This window comes from Mercurialis annua, linkage group LG6, assembly GCF_937616625.2.
Source record: "Mercurialis annua linkage group LG6, ddMerAnnu1.2, whole genome shotgun sequence".
Lineage (NCBI taxonomy): Eukaryota > Viridiplantae > Streptophyta > Magnoliopsida > Malpighiales > Euphorbiaceae > Mercurialis > Mercurialis annua.
The window spans coordinates 40,724,479-40,743,446 of record NC_065575.1 but is presented as its reverse complement, the minus strand read 5'-3'; the positions used below and the strand labels follow the sequence as shown (position 1 = coordinate 40,743,446).

The following is an 18,968-nucleotide window of genomic DNA, read 5'->3' as shown; positions in this document are numbered from 1 at the left end:
TCAAACAATCTTCTGCCACAATTAAGATTAACAATGGGCACGTTCCACTGTCACGTACATAAGAAATGCAAGAACACAAAAATTACAGATTTTACACTGAAAGAACATCTTTTCCTTTCTATTAAACATGAAGAGCTTCATTGATGATGACACCCTTGAAGTTGCAATACGGCCTTCACTGACATAACCTACTTGCGGTACTTTAAACATTCTCCATCAACACCCTCAAAAACCGGGGCAAAATCAATAACTTTAGAGAAGGAAAGCTACGAGAATTCACAATTTTTTCATCCCAAAAATGATCAGAATTAAATGAAGAGAAGGTTGTAGCCTGTAGGCTATGTAGCACGGACACAGATATGGGGAAAAAACACTTGGACACGGATATGGGGAATATTTAAGGTTTCCTATGTTACAAATGAAGTTCCATGTCCAAAACGTCAAGTTTCAGACATGTTTCCGAAACGGGAAACATTGATTGAATGAAGTACCCGTGCTACTTACTAGTAGGCTAGCCTGATAAGCTGAAATTATTTAGAAATTTTGCGGAGTAGTACTTATGGTGATGCTATTGAAGCTTATTGATAACTTTAGAGATATGATATGAAAGTAATCTTAAATCCTCCTAGTATGACCTAAAACCAGACTCGATAATAAACATTACTACGAGTGAAGAAACTTCTAGACAGACTATAATTTACTAAGCTCTATATACCGAAAGCCGTATGAATTTTGATGATCACGTGCACTAGATAGTGATGATGACTTCCAGGTTCATCAAATTGAACGACGAACCTCACCACCCTGTCTTGTGCTCCTACTACTGGCTAAAGGAACAGAACTCTGACCTGAAATTTGCAACTCGGAAAGTGGAACTGACCCGGTTTGGGAGAAAATCAATCCAACTGAACTGCTTGATGTGTTTCCAGATGATGAAATTCTGCTCAAATACGGATCCATATTGTTGGTTCCAATCAATTCAGAGGAAGATGATGAAGGGGCCAAAGTCCCCAGCAAGGACCCTACTGGATATGGAGCAACAGGCATATCAATAAGAGATGACGCCGAAGGACTATATCTCATTGTCCCTACTGGATGATCAAATTTGCATGTGGACCCAAACTTGCAGTGCCCATTTCGCAAGTAAAAGGCACAATGTTGCACTCCCTGTTTAGAGCACATGCATCATATATCAATAACAGTCAAATAAAAAACAGAAGTACAAGAATGGATGCCTCAAATTAACATTATTAATCATTAATAAAAAAAAGTCGATCAGAGCAACAAAAAGAATTGACAAGATGGTCATGACATATTACTTGCACCCACTAATGATGCACAAAAGACAGTTTTGACCAGAAACGCATACAGAAGTCATGGCCAACTCGATATGCCGTCTCACTTGCCAGATAAAGGTCATGCTGAATATGAAATTAGAAGCCTTATTCAAAACTAAGCACACATACACAATATGCCAGCACATTTAAAGGTGAATTATTAATTTAAAAATTTGAAACTGCATAATTAGACAGGTTTCAAAACCTATCTCTAAAAGGCAGATGCAGAGAGCAATGTGGTAGAAGCTCAAACCAAGTAAAACCAGATGTTGACTGGTCATATCTACATAAAAATATAGGAACAAAGTCATCAACTGTATGATTTAGCAAATGATAGCAAAGAAACAGTTCTTTTTTTCCTTTAAATACATTAGATATATGATAAAAAGTTCAAATTTGAAAAGATAACTTCCAGCTAAAAGAGAGACAAAGGGAACTGATTTGGATTGAGTCAATAATTTCAAAAGCAAGAAAAAACAGAGAGGCAACTCAAAGTTAGAACTCCAACATGCTCAGACAGTAACTTCAAGTTTTACAGGTATCATTTGAACCATTAGCCTCTATCTATCATAGATTTTTTTTTAGAAGGAAAAACTTCAGAGCACCTTTTGTATAGCAAGGATGTGGGGGCCACTGCAAGCCTGCAGGGAAGAAGGGTTTGAGGTTTCATGCAGTGTGAAGTGTCTTTACTTTTTGAGTCTTTTGAAAATGGGTTCGTTCTGTGGGCTGGTAGTTCGTGATATATATTTATAGAAAGAAGAAATGCATAAATTAACGTACTGGACGTAAAGGAAGACCAAGTGGGCTGAGGACACAATTTGTTCTTGGCACAACCCGGTCCTGAGGATGATGATATCTACAAGAAGATCCAAATTTACAGTCCCTGGTCCTTAAGTAATACTGACATTCAGGTTCGCCGGGTCTCTCTGGGAAAGTTTGTTCCTTCTGAGTACCACTTAAAGGGATAAGAGCAGAAGAGAGTGAGGGGTATGGTCCTGCAAGTGCAGCCGTTGAAGAAGATAGTTGTGTTACACCATATATAGAAGTTGCTCCAACTGCAGCCTGTGCACTAGGAGAGAGAACAGGACTCACAGGTGCCTACACCAAACAAGCCGTATTACAAGAAAAGTATGTAGCTCTGTAACAACTGAAATGACGTGGGACGTAAAATACTAAACTTACCGAGTAAGGACTCCAACCCTGAATAGGAACCACTCCAGGAGAAAACAGCACAGGACCATAAGCCCCTTGCATAAATGAACCAGGTACCAAAGGAGGCCTCACCCTCAAGCTGGCAGATGCCCCCCCATATTGGTCAGATATAGAAATTGAAGGTGACTGCACCGGCTGATAAAACTGGGGTGCAGATTCTGGCATTGATAAGCCAGTTGGTTGAGGATGATGGAATTTACAAGTTATACCAAATTTGCACTGCCCCGTTTTCAAATAGTAGGAGCACTCGTTCTCACCCTGTTTGTTTAAGAAAAAGACGAAAACAAGCCATCTTATTAGTTTTTTGACAATTCATAAAATACCATTCCTAGAAACTGCTTTAAGTGCATTCGACTATGTGCAAGTATAGCAGGAAAAGATATAAGAAAATTCAAACCGGTCGTAAAGGGTATCCATGTGTATTTAGTGGAACATGGCTCAAGGATCCACCTCCATGTTTCGGATGGTGGAACTTGCAAGATGCGCCAAATTTACAGGTTCCAGTCTTCAAATAAAACTGCAAAGTATACAATCACATCATTGATAATTCAAGCGCCAATTTTTTTTCAGAATATTGACAGTGAACATAGCAGAACAGTTATATCAGCGAATTTAAACATAAATCTACATACCTGACAAGGGGGTTCCCCCATTCTTTCTGGGTACTCCCCAGTAGCTCTTACAGCTGCCTCAACCTAAGTAGCATTCCAAACAGAAAAATTAAGACCAGTTAGTTATTCAATTCAATGGCTTACTAAAGCAAATAACAAGAACAGAAATCGCAAAAAATGCTTCAGTTTTAACTTTTTACAATTCGAGAATGAATAAGACATTCCTCAACTTGGCCAAGGCCAAAACCGTGCTAAACTAGCTTAAAAATGATTTAATTTCAAGTTTATGAAAAAAACAAAACAGCCTAAACCACAAACTGACAAATTTAAGATAACTGATTTTAGACATAAATGAATATACAATGCAGTCAAGCACAAACATTACTAATAAGAAGCTAACACACTATCGTTAAGAAGATGAACTTACAGCAGCACGATTACGAGGATGATTATAACGACACCTACTACCATATCCACAAAACCCAGTCCTCATATAGTACACGCAATCCGGCACCCCGGACCGCTCCGGATAAGATTCACCACCACCACCGCCGCTATTATCAAGCCCCAATCGCCACATCGATTCTACACTCAAAAATAAACATAATCAAACACAAACCCCCAGTTCCCCATTTCACCACTTTCCCACAAACCCTAACTAAAAACAAAACAGCACACTGTACACCAATTCCAATAATTCCAAATGCAGACAACACATAACCAAAATTAAACCAAAAACATTACCTTCGAGACCCGTTTCGCCACCAGCAGCACTCCATTCCGGCTGCTGACCCGACTGCGACCCGTTTCTGGCTCGGCTCCGACCGTACAAATCCATTTAAGATAAAGTTCTGTACAGTTAACAAGAAACTAATCCAAAAAGAATCAAAGAAAAAAACAGAAGTTTCTAGAAAAATCGGCAAAGAAGTCGATCAGAGTGAGACAGTAGCACTATTAAGTGTCGAGGAAGAATTTAAATTTTTTTTGTTCTCACTTAAAGATTGTACGGTCACTGAGTTAAGTGGTTTTAAGAAATTTTGTGAATTTTAAAAAAAGGTGTGTACTACTATTAAAAAAGTCTAACATTGTGTGTTTGTTTTACATACCCGCCAAATATTTATGTTCCTACAAATGGTAATTTTCCCGGAAAATTGTTTAAAGCCGTGGTTTGGGCTTAAACAAGTAACCGACACTTGTGTTTTGTGTAATTACTATGGTGACCTTGTGGAGGCTCTAGATATTTGGGTGATTGTGAAGACGACGAAATGGATTTTTGTGTCTTTTGGCTTTTGCGCATTCATTACAGAGAACATTGGGAGTGGGTTTTGTCCTAAATAAAGACTACTGTTTTAGTTTTCTTTTTCTTTTAGTAGTGAATTTTTTATTCGAAAAATTAAATTAATGGTATTTGAATTTTTAAAAACTTCTAAATAGATCGGTGATTGAAAATGGATAAAAATACCCATATGATACGTTTATAAGAAAAATGGAAAACAGATAAAAAAAAAAAGCTTTCTAAATACTGAAATCGAAAAAATACAAAAAATCAGACACCATTACTATAATTTATCCTTTTTATTTTTGTTGAACTACTACATTTTATCTTTTGCTGTTTTTTTTTTATATACAAGGGGATGACGACAGGCCTAAACAGAGAACAAACTAAACACAACAGTCATACGACACACCATGTAAATCATGCAAAAACCAGTAACCTAAGCTAGTCGGCGGACTCTCATGAGAGACGAACCCTATCAAATTCCCATCGCTTATAGACGCAAGATGATCAGCCGCAAAATTAGCTTTCCGAAAAATATGACACACTAACATCTCAATCCTTAATAATTAGATTCTGAATCGCAGCAATAAAATTGGAGAAATGATCCGCGTCCGACCATTATTTATTTTGTCTACCACATTTTTATTGTCGACTTCGATAATAACCCGTCTAACTCCAAAATCCCAACCCTATTTTAGACCATGATAGACTCCCCAAAGCTCAGCTCCCATCACAGAATCAACTCCAATGGTCATGGAAACTTTTTGATTGTTCCTGTTACTGCGTACTGAAGTGGGATTTATGACCAGCTTGGTTTAAATTGACTTATCCCATATGTACTATTTATAGGAGCGTATTTTAAATATTAAATTTTAAATTTATGAATAAAAATCTAAATGTATGTACATAAAGATAACAATTTAAGCATCTATCACATAGAATCTGATCCAATGAGAACTCGTTTTGTGGTAAGTGTCTAAGTGACAGTGGGTAGTAGCTGCTTTCAGCTTATGCAAACCAAGAGATACAAAAATGAACAATGAAGCTACTATTCCTCAAATTTCACTTTATAAGGTACCGAAAATACATTGTATTTCTGCGTCTGCCGGCTATACACTTGCGGTAACTAAAGTTTATTATATTTATAAAAATAATTATAGATTTCAACTTTTTACCTTTTAAAATGAAAATTATTTTAAAATTTATAAATTTTCATCGTTTTTATCATATTAAAGTTTTTTTTTGGAAGTTAGACAAAAAAATTAAAATTTGTTGGTAATTGATAGAAGACGCAAACGCTTGAATTCAAAAAATTAAATTTAAAATTTCGGATACAATTGCAAGAAAACTTTTCAGATTGAATATAATTAAAATTAAAAAATCTGATCGCAATCAATAACAAATACAAAATTTAAATTCAACGAATAGTTAGGTATCTTCAAAAAAAAAGTTGGGAACATTGAATAGTCAAGTTTCTCAGTTTAAATAAGATCAAAAAGAAAATCAATTTGAATAAGTTCTTATAGAAAAGAGGCACAAATTTGGAAAGGGTAATTAGTAAAATGGGATTTTCTGGCAGAAGAATACAAAATCATAAAAGCTGGATTCCGGCAGCAGAAGCTTTTAAAATAGACAATGGTCCACTAGGAAAAAGCCACGCGTTGCCAAGTGCAGCACTCAGTGCACTGTCACTACGTAGCCGTATGTAAAAAAATTCCGCTACTCGTGAGTTATTAGCCTCGACTTCAAAAACTTGAAATCGACTCGAAAAATTTATACCAAACTCAAACTCGAGCTATTTGATTTTTATCTCAAGCCGAATTCGAGTATAAAAAAGCCTCGTGAAGCTCATTAATATAAGCATTGAACATGCCTAATTGGTTAAATACTATATTTTATAGCAAAAATATTTAAAATATATCAAAAATATTATAATTTTTTAAATATTTTTTTTTTATTAAATTTGAGTTGAGTTCTAGTTCAAACTCGAGTGGCTCGAATATTGGTCGAGCTCAACCTCAAATTTTAAAATTTAAGTCATTCGAACTCGAGCTCAAACTTATATAACACACTCGATCTTCAACTCTAGTTGGCCTTTCTGACTCGGCTAGGCCGTTTACACCTCTAACCAAGAGTAGTAGCACATTGTACATATATGATAACAATGAAATGTGGTATATGTGGAATGTATAAATTGTTTAATTTATTTAGTTCTCTAAAAAATTATAAAAATAACTTAAAAGTGGTTAAAATTTATAACAATAATTAAAAAATAAATAATTTATAATAATAATTAAAAAAATAATTTATACATAAAAGTTATTGTTTGATAAGTTCTGTACCAACAATGTATTTTTAATTTACTTTACATGTATCTCTGATATATTTATATAAATCAAAAAATAAAGTGTACATTTACTTTTTATTTTTTTAGATAAAGAATTTTTTTGAGTTCAGTGTATCTTTGAAAATTAAGTTATTCTTTTAATAATTTTATGATTTTTTTTTCTTTTTTTAATGTATATAAAAGTTTTCTTTTAAAAATAATAAGATTTCTTAGGATAATTATGCTAACCATATTTATTATTTCAGTTTAATGAATTAAATTTATTATTGTTAAAAAATATATATTTAAAAGATTTAATAATCTGAATTGAAATCAGTTTCTTCACCAAAAATAAATAAATTTAATAAATAGATACAATTAATGTAACGCTTAATCTTGAAACAACATGATGTCAAACTCATCATTTCGCCTGTGGATACGATGTCCTCTTTTGTATTTAACTAGTATACCTTGAACTTCAATCAATGTCCTTGAATTACGACTTCACTCTCGACATTCTTATCTTAACTGTTCATGTTCTTCTTCTTTTAACTTTTTCATTATATATATATATCTTTCTATCCATTTGTTCGTTTATATCCAATGGGAGGTATTCCTATAACCGTGTACTTAATCCATCGTAACATTCCTCATTCGTCGTCATTTCTCGTATCAAACTTCAGGATCTGTTTGTCTTTATTGACTATATAGCTTTCTTTCTCTTTTACTCTTATCATAGCTTAACTCCCTTTTGTACATCGCTGTCTCGCTTTCTTCGTTTTTCATAACATCCTTATACGAGCATCTTCGCTCGTAATACATTATGTATCTTAAATATTGACTTATTTCGACTTATTCGCCAGTTCTAAGATATGGAACTCCTGATTTGTATATTTTTAGTACAATCTTCGTCATGAAACATGTGCCCTTCTTTCATATATAGCGTCCATGTCTTTCTTTGAAAGTCGTTATCAAGCTTGCATAGCTATCGTACTATACTCTTCGCGTTTCATCCTTCTTACCCTTATCCCGTGACCTTATACTTTGTGTACATGTTTTTATCTTTCAATTTGTTGGTTAGAATACCCAACGGCACAGCTCTTTACACGGACTTCTACTCCTTAACATAGTTCATGCAATCACATATACAATCCATCCTTTAACTTTATTAATCCTATTTGTCACTCCATTCTCATTTGCTACATATCTTACGTCTTTACTTCTTATACTCTCGTAATATATTGGCTAGGTTGGTTATTTCCAGCCGTACAAGTCTCCTATGAATAGTCCTATGAAGCTGTCGTTTAGTACTCTGTTCGACGATCACAACGATCAATTCCTAATCAATCTTCTTAGGAATATTGTACTCCGATATTAAACCGATCCGACGGTTCAATCAAAAGATATGTTGGTTTAACAATCTTCTGACATCGCGTAAAACTTACGTTATCCATACATAGAGATTGTCTTCACATCTTTAATATTCAACAATTAATAGCTTTCTAAGTTCAATCATTATCTTTCACACTTCTATCATCTTATATCACATGGTTCTAATCTCTTTATTCAAAGATAAAGACATCTTAGCTCATCATTCAATTGATTATATCCAATTATTCAAGCAAATCTTATATTCTAACCTTACAATAGGTCTTAGACCTACAACTATCTTCCCAAAGCATAACTTCTTGTTCGTGTTCTCGTACACGTTCTCTGTACCTTCGAGACTTGCTTGCAGGTAGATCTTGAACATTTCCCCTTCGTTACAGAGTTCTAGTCTAGGTCTACTCACATCAAAACAATTATGGTTGCAACCATTTCGAAATCTTTAAAATCAAAAGAAATTAACTCTTTTATAAAATTCATGTTCAAATTCTTTAAGCATTAGTATAATTGTGCACTAGGGCGATGACGTCTCTCATCCCCAAAGAGTTGCCATAACTTACCTTTCATATACATATAATGCATATGATGCATGTCCTACTAATGTATGAATTCAGTTCTATTCTTTTCATTTAATGTGTATGTAGTGATGCAATTCTATTCATGTCATGGCAATAGTATATTACTATATCGAATCTAGGCACAATTATACTTTCAAAATCATTAAAACAGTTAATCTTTGTAAATCACAAATCTTTCACCTTGTAAGTTCTCTAAACCTTAAACTCTGTAACTTGGGAAATTCTTCCCTTCCTCTGAATCCACGTTTCATTATCGATCATCTATTAGCGCTTATATCGCATAACTTTGATGGTATCGCAATACCATATGATACTTAGCACGCTAGCCTCGTCGTCGAATCATATAATGTTGACTATCCACCTCGTACGCGAGCATTCGCAATGATCATATAATATACCGATCATTCTTACGTAAGCAGAATACTTTCGCAGACGTATATCGTCTATCAATCCTATCGATCATACTAACAGACTCAGATCGTAAGGTGAAGAGTTAAAATCTTAGGATCAAACGAAAACTGATCAAGACATGACTCGAATCCTATGTGCTGCAGTAGTTCCTAGGTAGACTCGCACACAAGAACAGTGGTATCCTGGACCAACTGCTCTGATATCACATATTAGCAGAGGTAACTGGACCAACTGCTCTGATACCACAATTGTCACGACCCAAATTATTGAGCCGCGACCGGCGCTAGGGAACGGGAGTGGTAGCTCCGGAACCCGTAGCAAGCCTAAAACCACTGTAAATTTTTCGCGAATTAAATATATTATTCCATATAAAACGTTTTCAGAAAATCCTTTTAAACATTTTCATCATACGTATCAACATATTTAAATTATTTTTCAAAAACCATTGCGACCCATTATTATAGACTAGGGTCTTACCGAGTGACACCTCATGTCCAGCTCTGCCCTGTCTCTAATCATAATCGTGACCAATTCCACTTTATGGCAATTGGTTGAAGAAATCAAACGGTTAAAATATGATCTTTATAAATAAATAATATATATACTTTATATCAAATCAGAGTTGCCCATATAAATAAACCGTTTGAATATAAATCTTATATCTTATACAGACATCTACCGACTACTGCAGCTCTACGAAGAAAACGTCCCTGACATAAACGTCCCTGACATACTCTTTCACCAATGTGGACTTCCAGGACAAGGAAAGGAAGTCCGTTCTTTAAAATGTTTTTACCTGAAAGAAAGACTGTGAGGGGTCAGTATATGGGAATATACTGAGTGAGTTCATACATTTACTAATAAGTATTCTTATAAATCATAAAACAATGCATTAACGTTCAAACCTCATGTAGCCAAGTATAGGATCCGATTGAAACCCTAATTCTCAAACATACTAATAATCAATCGAGCCACCCAATCGTTAATATCAAATAGTGAGTTCAACTCACTGGTGGCCCAACCACTAGATACGGGGACTCCAGACTACACCGTAGCCGAGTGCTCACTCGTATCAAAATCATATACCCAATCGTAAATTTCATAATCATCAGCTCCCAGCTGATTCACATCAAAACTGGTGATCACGCAGTCCTATTGTCGCCCAATAGGTAGCACGTTCCATCGGATCAATACTGGTTTCAAATCAAGCATATGCAATTCATAAAAAGTATTCGCGTTGCAATCATGCAAATCAAACATAAGCAATATAAAATAATTGCTTAAATAAATACTTTAAAAGCAAATCGTATAAACTCACAGTGACCGCTTATTCCAAAAATACTCCGGTGCTTAGAAACGTCTAGCTCCCCGAGCTCCTGGTCCATCGGCTACTTGCCTCGCCGGATCTAAAACTATTTTAAAATAATTGACCCACGTCAGAATCCTATTCTAGGATTGATTCTAAACTCGAGACACGACACACTACTTTTATTAATCGTCGTGCTTCCCACGTGCATTCCGATAAACGGTTTCTAACTCGTTTACGGATCGAATTTCATTTTTAAATTCTCTTTTAACCTCGCTAGGTTAAATAATTCGAACTAATCGACAATTAGTCGATAAACTAATCAATTCCGATAATTTTACGCGAAAACGTCCAAATTCCTCAAAAATATCGATCAGCCAAACACTGTGCGAGCGCACGTCTCACTGTGCGTTCGCACAAGTGGACTGTGCGTTCGCACAAGTGGACTGTGCGTTCGCACAGTCCCTGACTGTGCGTTCGCACAGTCTCTCAAGACTGTGCTTTCGCACAGTTGAACCGTGCGGCGCACAGCCGCGGATTTTCACCCCGGCTCCGTTTCCGACGTGCTTGATATAAAAACGATCTTAACGCATCCAGAACGCTTAATCTATATTCAAAACATCCAAATTTAATCCTAAAATCATTTAAAACGAATAAATCGTTCCGTGGCCTAAAACTTTAACTCGATATAACTTTAAATTCATCCATCCAAACGGTAAAACGTCAAGCTTACCGTGATTCGCCGTCGGAATACGATCAATTCGAGCTATAGAACGTCGGAAACGGACGAGAAACGGAGATCGAGCGGCGGAACCGTAATGAAATGACGAAGAAAATGAGGAAAGGGAAGGAGTCTGAGAATGAGAGATTCTGGATCATTCTTCCTTCTCATTTTACATATATATATGGTTAAAATACACTTTGATCCTTCATCTCTTTAACTTAAACCAATTTTCCTTTAAACTTTCTATTTTAACTTAACGATTAACTATTTATTTTAACTCAATTACGTACGTATTATTTATACCCAAATAAATAATACGACTCCAAAATTATTATTTTCCATTAATAATCTTTTAATTTCAATTCTCGAGGCTCAATTGGCTAATTTACATTTTAGCCCTTAAACTTTTCAAAATTTACAATTTAGTCCTAAACGCATCCGCGTCCAAATTTTAAAAGGTCTCCAATTGACCCGAAACTTTTATCACAAATACTATAAAATATTTCGCGGACCTTGACGAACTAATTCTTATCTCGGGATTTACAATTTATTTTATATTAATTTTCTAACCCTTTTTCCTTTAATCCCGCTAATCCGCTCAATAAAAATTACTTTAAATTCCCATTATCGTTAAATTAAATCCATCTTAACTTAATTTATCGGAATTCACGACACGTGGCACAATTTAATTACTCTAAAATATTTGAGGTATTACAGCCAAGTTCGAGGAAATGGGATAAAAAGAAGAAGAATTAGGACAGGCTCGAGGAAATGCCTGCTGAGTGACTAACAATACTTATAAATATTATAAAAAAAATTATATAAATGAATAAATCAATTTAATATATTAAATAAATTAAAAAACAATTACTTAGTAAGAAGAATATGTTAAGTTTGTTGAAAAGATAATTTTTGGTTTTTTAAGCTATAAGCAGAAAAGACAATTTTGTACATGAGGGCTTAGTCTAGTGGCTAAGCCACTCGTCCTACATCCTAGAGGTCGGAGATCGACCCAACTTCTGCATTCTGTTGTTTCGGTTGGTTTAAAAAAATGAATTGCACTATTAATAATAAAGATAAATTGAAGAAAAAATAATAATTATTGAAAAATTTCAAAAATTATTTACATTCCTAGAATTTCATTTTTTTTTACTATATTTTAAATACATACTTGAACCAACAACTTTATTCATCAAGAAGTTTTGGACTTAAAGTACAAATAAACTCTAAATAGTATCGGATTTAAATCCTTTCACAAACGCTAGATAGCAAATTATTAGATCGTGAATTAAATTTTTCCACAAACGCTCTCTTTCTCCAACTATAAAAAAATCTCTAAACAGTCTTCATCTAACTAATGATAAACACATTCAAACGCAAATTTTTTAATTAAAACACAGAAAAATAAACAAATATGTCTATTTTAAAAATAAAAATCCAATTGAGAATTTTACAGAGACAATTGAATCAAACGAAACATAATTAACTGAAATTTTTAAAATTATTAAGTATAGATTAGACCAAATTAATTAAACTTTTAATTCAGTTAATTGTTCTATCCAAATAAGTACACCCCCACACCCATCTAACCAAAGTAATAAACCCTTATCCACTCCGCATTCCTTTTTCTCTTGTGGTGTCTCAAACCATCCAATCCTCTCATTTCTTCTTCTTCTTCTTCTTCTTCTTCTTTCTGATATAAACAAAACGCAGAAGTTGGTATAATTACGGTGCAACCATGACCAGCATAACCATGAGCTTAACAGCTCGAACACTTGCTACTTCCAATCAGTGTTCGACACGACAGCATTTTCCCTTTCAATTCAGAACCCATTCCCTGCTCCTTAAACCCTCGCCAAGACGCAGAAATTGCAGAATCGTTTGCATGGCGGTGCGTGTTATTTTTCTTGTAAAAATTTGAAATGTGATAAGAATTCCAATTGAATAATTTATCTTTAATTCTTTCGAATTACTGAACAAGAATTTCGCATTGCAGGAGCCTTATTTGATTACAAAACTGGAATCCGCTGAGAAGACCTGGCAAGAATTATCGGTCAGCTTCTTAATTTCTATTTGATATTTTTTAAGCTCAAAGTATTAAATTCTGATAAATATGGCTTTTACAAACATAATTTTTATATTATATAGAAATTGAAGAGAATCAAATACGCTCAAACATAATTTCTGGACTTTATAATTAATCTACTTAGCACAGACACGGGAAAACAGGACACTTGGACACGGATACGTTGAAACGGTGTTATTTTAAGGTTTCCTACATTAAAATATTAAGTTTCGTGTCCGAAACGCCAAGTTTCCGACATGATTCTGAAAGTTTCTGAAATGGGAAACGTTGATTGAATGACGTGTCCGTGTTCAAAATGCCAAGTGTCCGACACTTTTCCAAAACGGTAAACATTGATTGAATGAAGTGTCCGTGCTACCTAGATTATTCTTGTTGCGTTCTTTAGGAGTATAACGTATGCAAACATGAAATGTGTGTTTAAAAACTGAATTATAGGGTTCAATGGAATAAGAATTGAATTTTAGCTCACAGAAGGTAAAATGCAGATCAAGCTGGGCGATCCGGATGTCGTTTCGAATCAAAGTGAATACCAAAAGCTTGCACAATCTGTAGCCGAGCTTAACGAAGTAAGAATTAACTGCATTTTTTATCTTTAGTTTCCCTTTTCAGGACTTTTTGTTCGAATTTGTTTTATATAAAGTGGTGTTGTATATGTATGAATAGGTTGTGTCAATTTACCGGAAATTTAAGGATTGTGAGAAGCAATTAGAAGAAAGTAAAGGTAGTAGCCTCATGTCCTTGACGGAATTTCTTTCCTTTTTATTATTTAACTCCTCATGCTGAATGTTTGAACTAAGTACCTTCTTTTTATTGTCATATATCAGCTTTAGCGAAAGAGGAAGGAAACGATGAAGATATGGCTGAGATGATACAATTGGAAATTGACTCTTTATCGTCTGAACTTAAAGAGCTCGAGGAGAAGCTTAAGGTCTTCAGTTAGAATTTTTTCTGTGCTTGTTATAGTTCTCATGTTTATACATCATTATCTTCACAAGTCCAATTAATTGCTAAATTTTCTCTAATTTTGATATTTAACTTTATTAGAACATGTATGGTCATTTTGTGCTGAACTGAGAACTTCTATTATATTGCTTATTAGTGTTCATATGTGTGGCATTGTAGATACAAGGGAATTACCATTCTCCTTTTATTTTTCTGAATATAAATTCTTAATGTTCAATGTTGGTACCATTTTTGTTTATCTCATATTTGTCATTTGACAGCTATTACTACTACCAAGTGATCCTCTTGATGCTAGAAATATAATGCTCGAAGGTTGGTGTTTTTTTTTTCTTAGTTAAGGACTCATTATTAGTTTAATTCATTGTTTCATGTCATATATGCTTTGTAGAAATCATTGACGAGCCTCTACAATTTCTAGTAATTATTTCTTGCATAGGACTTTATTGCAGCTATTTAGTTCATGCTGAATACTACCCGAATGTTTTCAAACTATAAACTAATTAGAAGATGGTATGTGTTTGACTTTGGATTAATATATCTTGATGGTCTCTATTCTACTTAAGTTTTTTTCTGAGTTCTGTCAATTATAGAATTGAAGTTTGTCTTATTAGAATGGCTTAATTCCTTAAAAAGACCCCACCTTGCATTTTTTTTTCGTTTATACCCTGACCTTGTAAAAACACCATTTGTACCCAATTTTGAGTTTTTATGTTTCATCTCTACCCAAAAGCATTAAATTGTACTCTTTTCATTTGAAAAAGAGTTTAAAACAATCCTTCATTTTTAACTTATATACTAATTAGATATTAAAGTTATTAATAGTACAAAAATACCATCTTCTTCAAAAAATTAAAAATAATAATAATTTTTTTTTTAATTTTTTTTAAAAATAATTCCGAATTTTTTGTTTATTTTTTTAATTTTTTTAGTTTTTTTAAAAAATATTTCTAACAAAAAAATTAAAAATAATAATAATTTTTTTAATTTTTTTATTATTTTATATAATTAAAAAAATTAATTAATTATTTGGATATATTTGATCATTTTTTAAGTTTAAGGATTTATTTATATTTTTAAAAATAGAAAAAAGTATGTTTTAACTCTTTTCTGAATGAAAAGAGTACAATTTAATGCTTTTGGGTAGGGATGAAATATAAAAACCCAAAATTGGGTACAAATAGTGTTTTTACAAGGTCAGGGTATAAACGAAAAAAAAGTGCAAGGTGGGGGTTTTTTAAGAAATTAAGCCTATTAGAATTGAAGTTTGTCTTACTTCCTTCATACGATGATAAACTTCGCTGGCTTAACGTAGTGATTTTATATAATGGCTGGTCCTCCGTTAAGATGGTAGAAAAACACTTGGGAACAGTTGCATATCTTTTAGTATCAGGTGCATCAGTGCATTTTTCCTCTATTTCAGTATTTTTACTGATTCACATACCTTCTTCATTTGCAGTAAGGGCAGGTACTGGTGGAGATGAGGCTGGAATTTGGGCTGGTGATCTTGTAGGTACATGCTTCTCTTATGCTACCAAAATTTTCCTGCATTGTTTCAAGCACTAGTGCTGTAGCTCTTATACTCTGATGCGAATTTTTCATGTTTATCAATACCAAGGTTCGTATGTATGAGAAATACAGTGAGCGGAACTCTTGGAAATACTCTTCAATTTCATGTTCTGAGGTTAGTTCTTACTGACATATCAGCAAAAGCTATGTTGATGTTTTGACTCGCATCTTCTTTTACTATAAAAGGCTGAAAAGGGAGGATACAAAACCTATGTGATGGAGGTTAAAGGCACCCGCGTCTACAGCAAACTAAAATACGAATCTGGTGTTCATCGAGTTCAACGGGTTCCTCAGACAGAAACACAGGGACGCGTGCATACTTCTACGGCAACGGTAGCCATTATGCCCGAGGTAAAGCACATTTTATAGTAATTTGCCTACATCTTCACAAAATATAGGGTTTAATGCCGTTCCATGTTTTCTGAGCACACGCGCATATCATTATTCTTGTACAGAAATGTTGTGAGTTTTGTGAAGCAAAGCTAATGTTAATTATGTTTTCATGTTCCAGTAATACTAAAAAAGACCAAGTTCTGGTAAAATTTTGTAAACTTTTGATGGGAATGGTGGCCATTTTTTACTTAAACTGCATTTGTATATTGATATTTTTTTCTAATTTCTTGATCCGTTAATTCTTTTACTCATCACATTAATTTTTCAGATAGAGGCGAGAACTACTGTTCTTTTTTGCTGAATTTTGTTGTTGTTGAGTGTGATGAGATAGTGTTGATGTGGCTGAACTTCATAAATCTTGTAGTAGTGCTTATTATCTCAGTGTCCTGTTACATTGAACTTATGCTTTATTATGGATTTAGGCAGATGAAGTTGAGGTGGTAATTGACCCATCGGAAATTGAACTTACAACGGCAAGGTCTGGAGGCGCTGGAGGTATGAAATAACTAGTGTTAGCTCGTCAATTAATGCAATCAGTCTGGTTCTCCATTCGTCTTCCTTGCGCACCCTGGATATGCTCTCCCAAGATGATGGAAGAAAGTCATCAATCATCTGTATGATCAGTTTTGTGCATAACATTCTACAGGGCAAAATGTCAACAAGGTGGAAACAGCTGTTGATCTTTTCCACAAACCAACGGGGATTCGCATCTTTTGTACCGAAGAGAGGACGCAGGTCCGAAATAAGGCCCGCGCTCTCCAGCTTCTGCGAGCAAAACTGTAAGCACCAGTTAAAATGTAATTTTGTTCTGCCAATCTTGGTAGTTTTCTCATGTAAACCTGTCCTTGCTTTTCAATTATGTTTTTTCCCTGCTTCATTCCTTGAACCTTTTCCATGTGATTGGGCAAAGTCATGTTTAAAATTAACCAACCAATCAATGTATTTTTTCTTTTTATTTTATCATATTTACTTACTTTTTATTTGCAGCTAATACTTTTCATTTTATATGTATTAGCAGACTAGGAGATGAGTTTATTCCTTATAGTATTGAGATGAGTTTATTCCTTATAGTATTCCTTCTATTCTGGTATATTTTTCATAAACCTTCATGGATGACAGGTATGAGATAAAAGTTAGGGAGCAGCAAGAGTCAATAAGGAATGAACGGAAATTACAGGTATATCTGGCTTTAAGGGGTCACATTGGATCCATTAGAGATTACAACAATAAAATACGTAACATAATGAATTTTATTTTTGGATTACTTTTATTATTACTTTTTCCCACCACTGTAGATCAATGCATTACTCTAAGATACATGTTAGTTGGAGATCTTTTTTCTGACATTGCTCTAGGACATTATGATGCTTTAAGTATGGGGGTTGGTGATGCAGTGGAATGCACTTGAAAAGTTACTATCACTTCTTATTTCTATAATTCATCCAATTGTAACATGACAGTAATGACGTAACAATAATTTGCTATTTTGAGGTTGGGTGTATTTGATAGATTATGCCATATAGATATTATCAAATGATTTATCAGCTGTAGAGCAGATGTTCATGACAGAAAAGAAGTTTTTTAAATTATCAGTTCTTAAGGACAAAATTATTGGCTGATTTTGCTAACGTTCTTGACGGTATCTCTATTATCCTTAACTTTTGCTCAATATGTCATCTGTAGAATGTAACAGAATGTAATGAACTGCAGTTGAAGAAAAAGTTATTTTATATTCATGTGTTCTTTTCAGATTTCTGCTGTAGGATGTGACCCAATTGATAGAATTCATATGGTTGATGCATACAGAAGAGACATCGAACTAATGACCTTTTGTAATCTGAAAATGCAGGTCGGTACAGGTGCTCGTGCTGAAAAGATTCGGACATACAATTACAAGGTTTTTAACTGTTGTCATTATTCTGTCTCTCTTTGAGCTATTTTCAGATTTAACCATTGAACTGCCTGATGATTCTCAAGAATCAAACCCTCGAACCCCCCCTGCTTTATATGAACATTATATAGAAAAAAGAAAAGAAATAAAATAGGCTGAAACTTTGATACGTGCTACATTTTTTACTTTTATACTGGGATGAGCTCTCAGTGAAAGGTTTTTAACAGTTGCGTGCTACTTAATTAGGACAATCGAGTTACCGACCACCGATTAAAGATGAACTTTGAGCTCACATCATTTCTGGAGGGTGATATAGAAAATGCTGTGCAGGTACATATCTTCAATCATTGTTTTCACTAATTTTGATGTAACTTTCTTTTATCTAGCAATTAATTTACATTAAAATCACTTCTCCTGCCTTCATACAGGCGTGTGTTACTACGGAGCAGAAGGAACTTCTTGAAGAACTTGCAGAGTCTGTAGGTGCATCAGCCGGCTGATCAATCAGCACCAATTTGTCACAAAATTATTCTGGAAATCAAAGCTCTTGAAATAGCAAACATTCCCTGGGAGAAAATGCTGCTGTCCAATGTGAAGGGAAAGAAAAAATCTTTTTACTGTCACTGTGATGTTACACTGTAAATTTTGCCATATCCCGCCTAACTTTAAGATGGGCAGTCACATTGCAAAGTTATTTAATCCTATTTTTCATTTGAAATTACAGACACAGTAATTATTAATATTATGTTTAGGAGTGCGCATTATCGGGGTATAATCAAATTAACCGATTGAACTAAACTGATATTCCACTTCCGGTTAAATTTTCAGTTAGTTCAATTCAGTATGATTAATAATCTTAAATTTGCTGGTTAATTTCGTTCAGAGTTTTTATATGAACG

At 34.1% G+C, this 18,968-nt stretch overlaps 2 protein-coding genes across 2 annotated transcripts; one reads left to right on the top strand and one right to left on the bottom strand.

The window, feature by feature from the left end:
- Window positions 1-4,289, bottom strand: LOC126687244 (zinc finger CCCH domain-containing protein 32). The gene is made up of 7 exons (XM_050381724.2): window positions 3,905-4,289; window positions 3,588-3,745; window positions 3,182-3,244; window positions 2,947-3,066; window positions 2,520-2,807; window positions 2,118-2,435; window positions 1-1,167 (listed from the first exon to the last, which is right to left on the bottom strand). The coding sequence occupies exons 1-7, from the start codon at window positions 3,996-3,998 to the stop codon at window positions 778-780; spliced, it is 1,431 nt and encodes a 476-aa protein (XP_050237681.1). The 5' UTR covers window positions 3,999-4,289; the 3' UTR covers window positions 1-777.
- Window positions 4,290-12,765: 8,476 nt separating this feature from the next.
- LOC126653904 (peptide chain release factor APG3, chloroplastic) lies at window positions 12,766-18,792 on the top strand. The gene is made up of 15 exons (XM_050347902.2): window positions 12,766-13,061; window positions 13,167-13,223; window positions 13,742-13,822; window positions 13,920-13,977; window positions 14,081-14,184; window positions 14,480-14,531; window positions 15,676-15,725; window positions 15,835-15,900; window positions 15,972-16,136; window positions 16,601-16,673; window positions 16,825-16,957; window positions 17,298-17,355; window positions 18,028-18,075; window positions 18,316-18,399; window positions 18,498-18,792. Exons 1-15 carry the CDS (start codon window positions 12,909-12,911, stop codon window positions 18,567-18,569), a joined length of 1,254 nt encoding a protein of 417 aa, XP_050203859.1. The 5' UTR covers window positions 12,766-12,908; the 3' UTR covers window positions 18,570-18,792.
- Window positions 18,793-18,968: the final 176 nt, after the last annotated feature.

What these genes read in the sequence shown, in the direction of transcription:
- LOC126653904 (XM_050347902.2), top strand. Translation starts at nt 12,909, where the DNA reads ATGACCAGCATAACCATGAGCTTAACAGCTCGAACACTTGCTACTTCC. An exon ending in TAGAAATATAATGCTCGAAG is followed by an intron (nt 14,532 to 15,675) that starts GTTGGTGTTTTT and finishes CTTCATTTGCAG; the next exon opens with TAAGGGCAGGTACTGGTGGA. An exon ending in AAGGTCTGGAGGCGCTGGAG is followed by an intron (nt 16,674 to 16,824) that starts GTATGAAATAAC and finishes AACATTCTACAG; the next exon opens with GGCAAAATGTCAACAAGGTG.
- LOC126687244 (XM_050381724.2), bottom strand. Translation starts at nt 3,998, where the DNA reads ATGGATTTGTACGGTCGGAGCCGAGCCAGAAACGGGTCGCAGTCGGGT. An exon ending in ATCCTCGTAATCGTGCTGCT is followed by an intron (nt 3,245 to 3,587) that starts GTAAGTTCATCT and finishes AATGCTACTTAG; the next exon opens with GTTGAGGCAGCTGTAAGAGC. An exon ending in TTGGTCTTCCTTTACGTCCA is followed by an intron (nt 1,168 to 2,117) that starts GTACGTTAATTT and finishes TGCTCTAAACAG; the next exon opens with GGAGTGCAACATTGTGCCTT.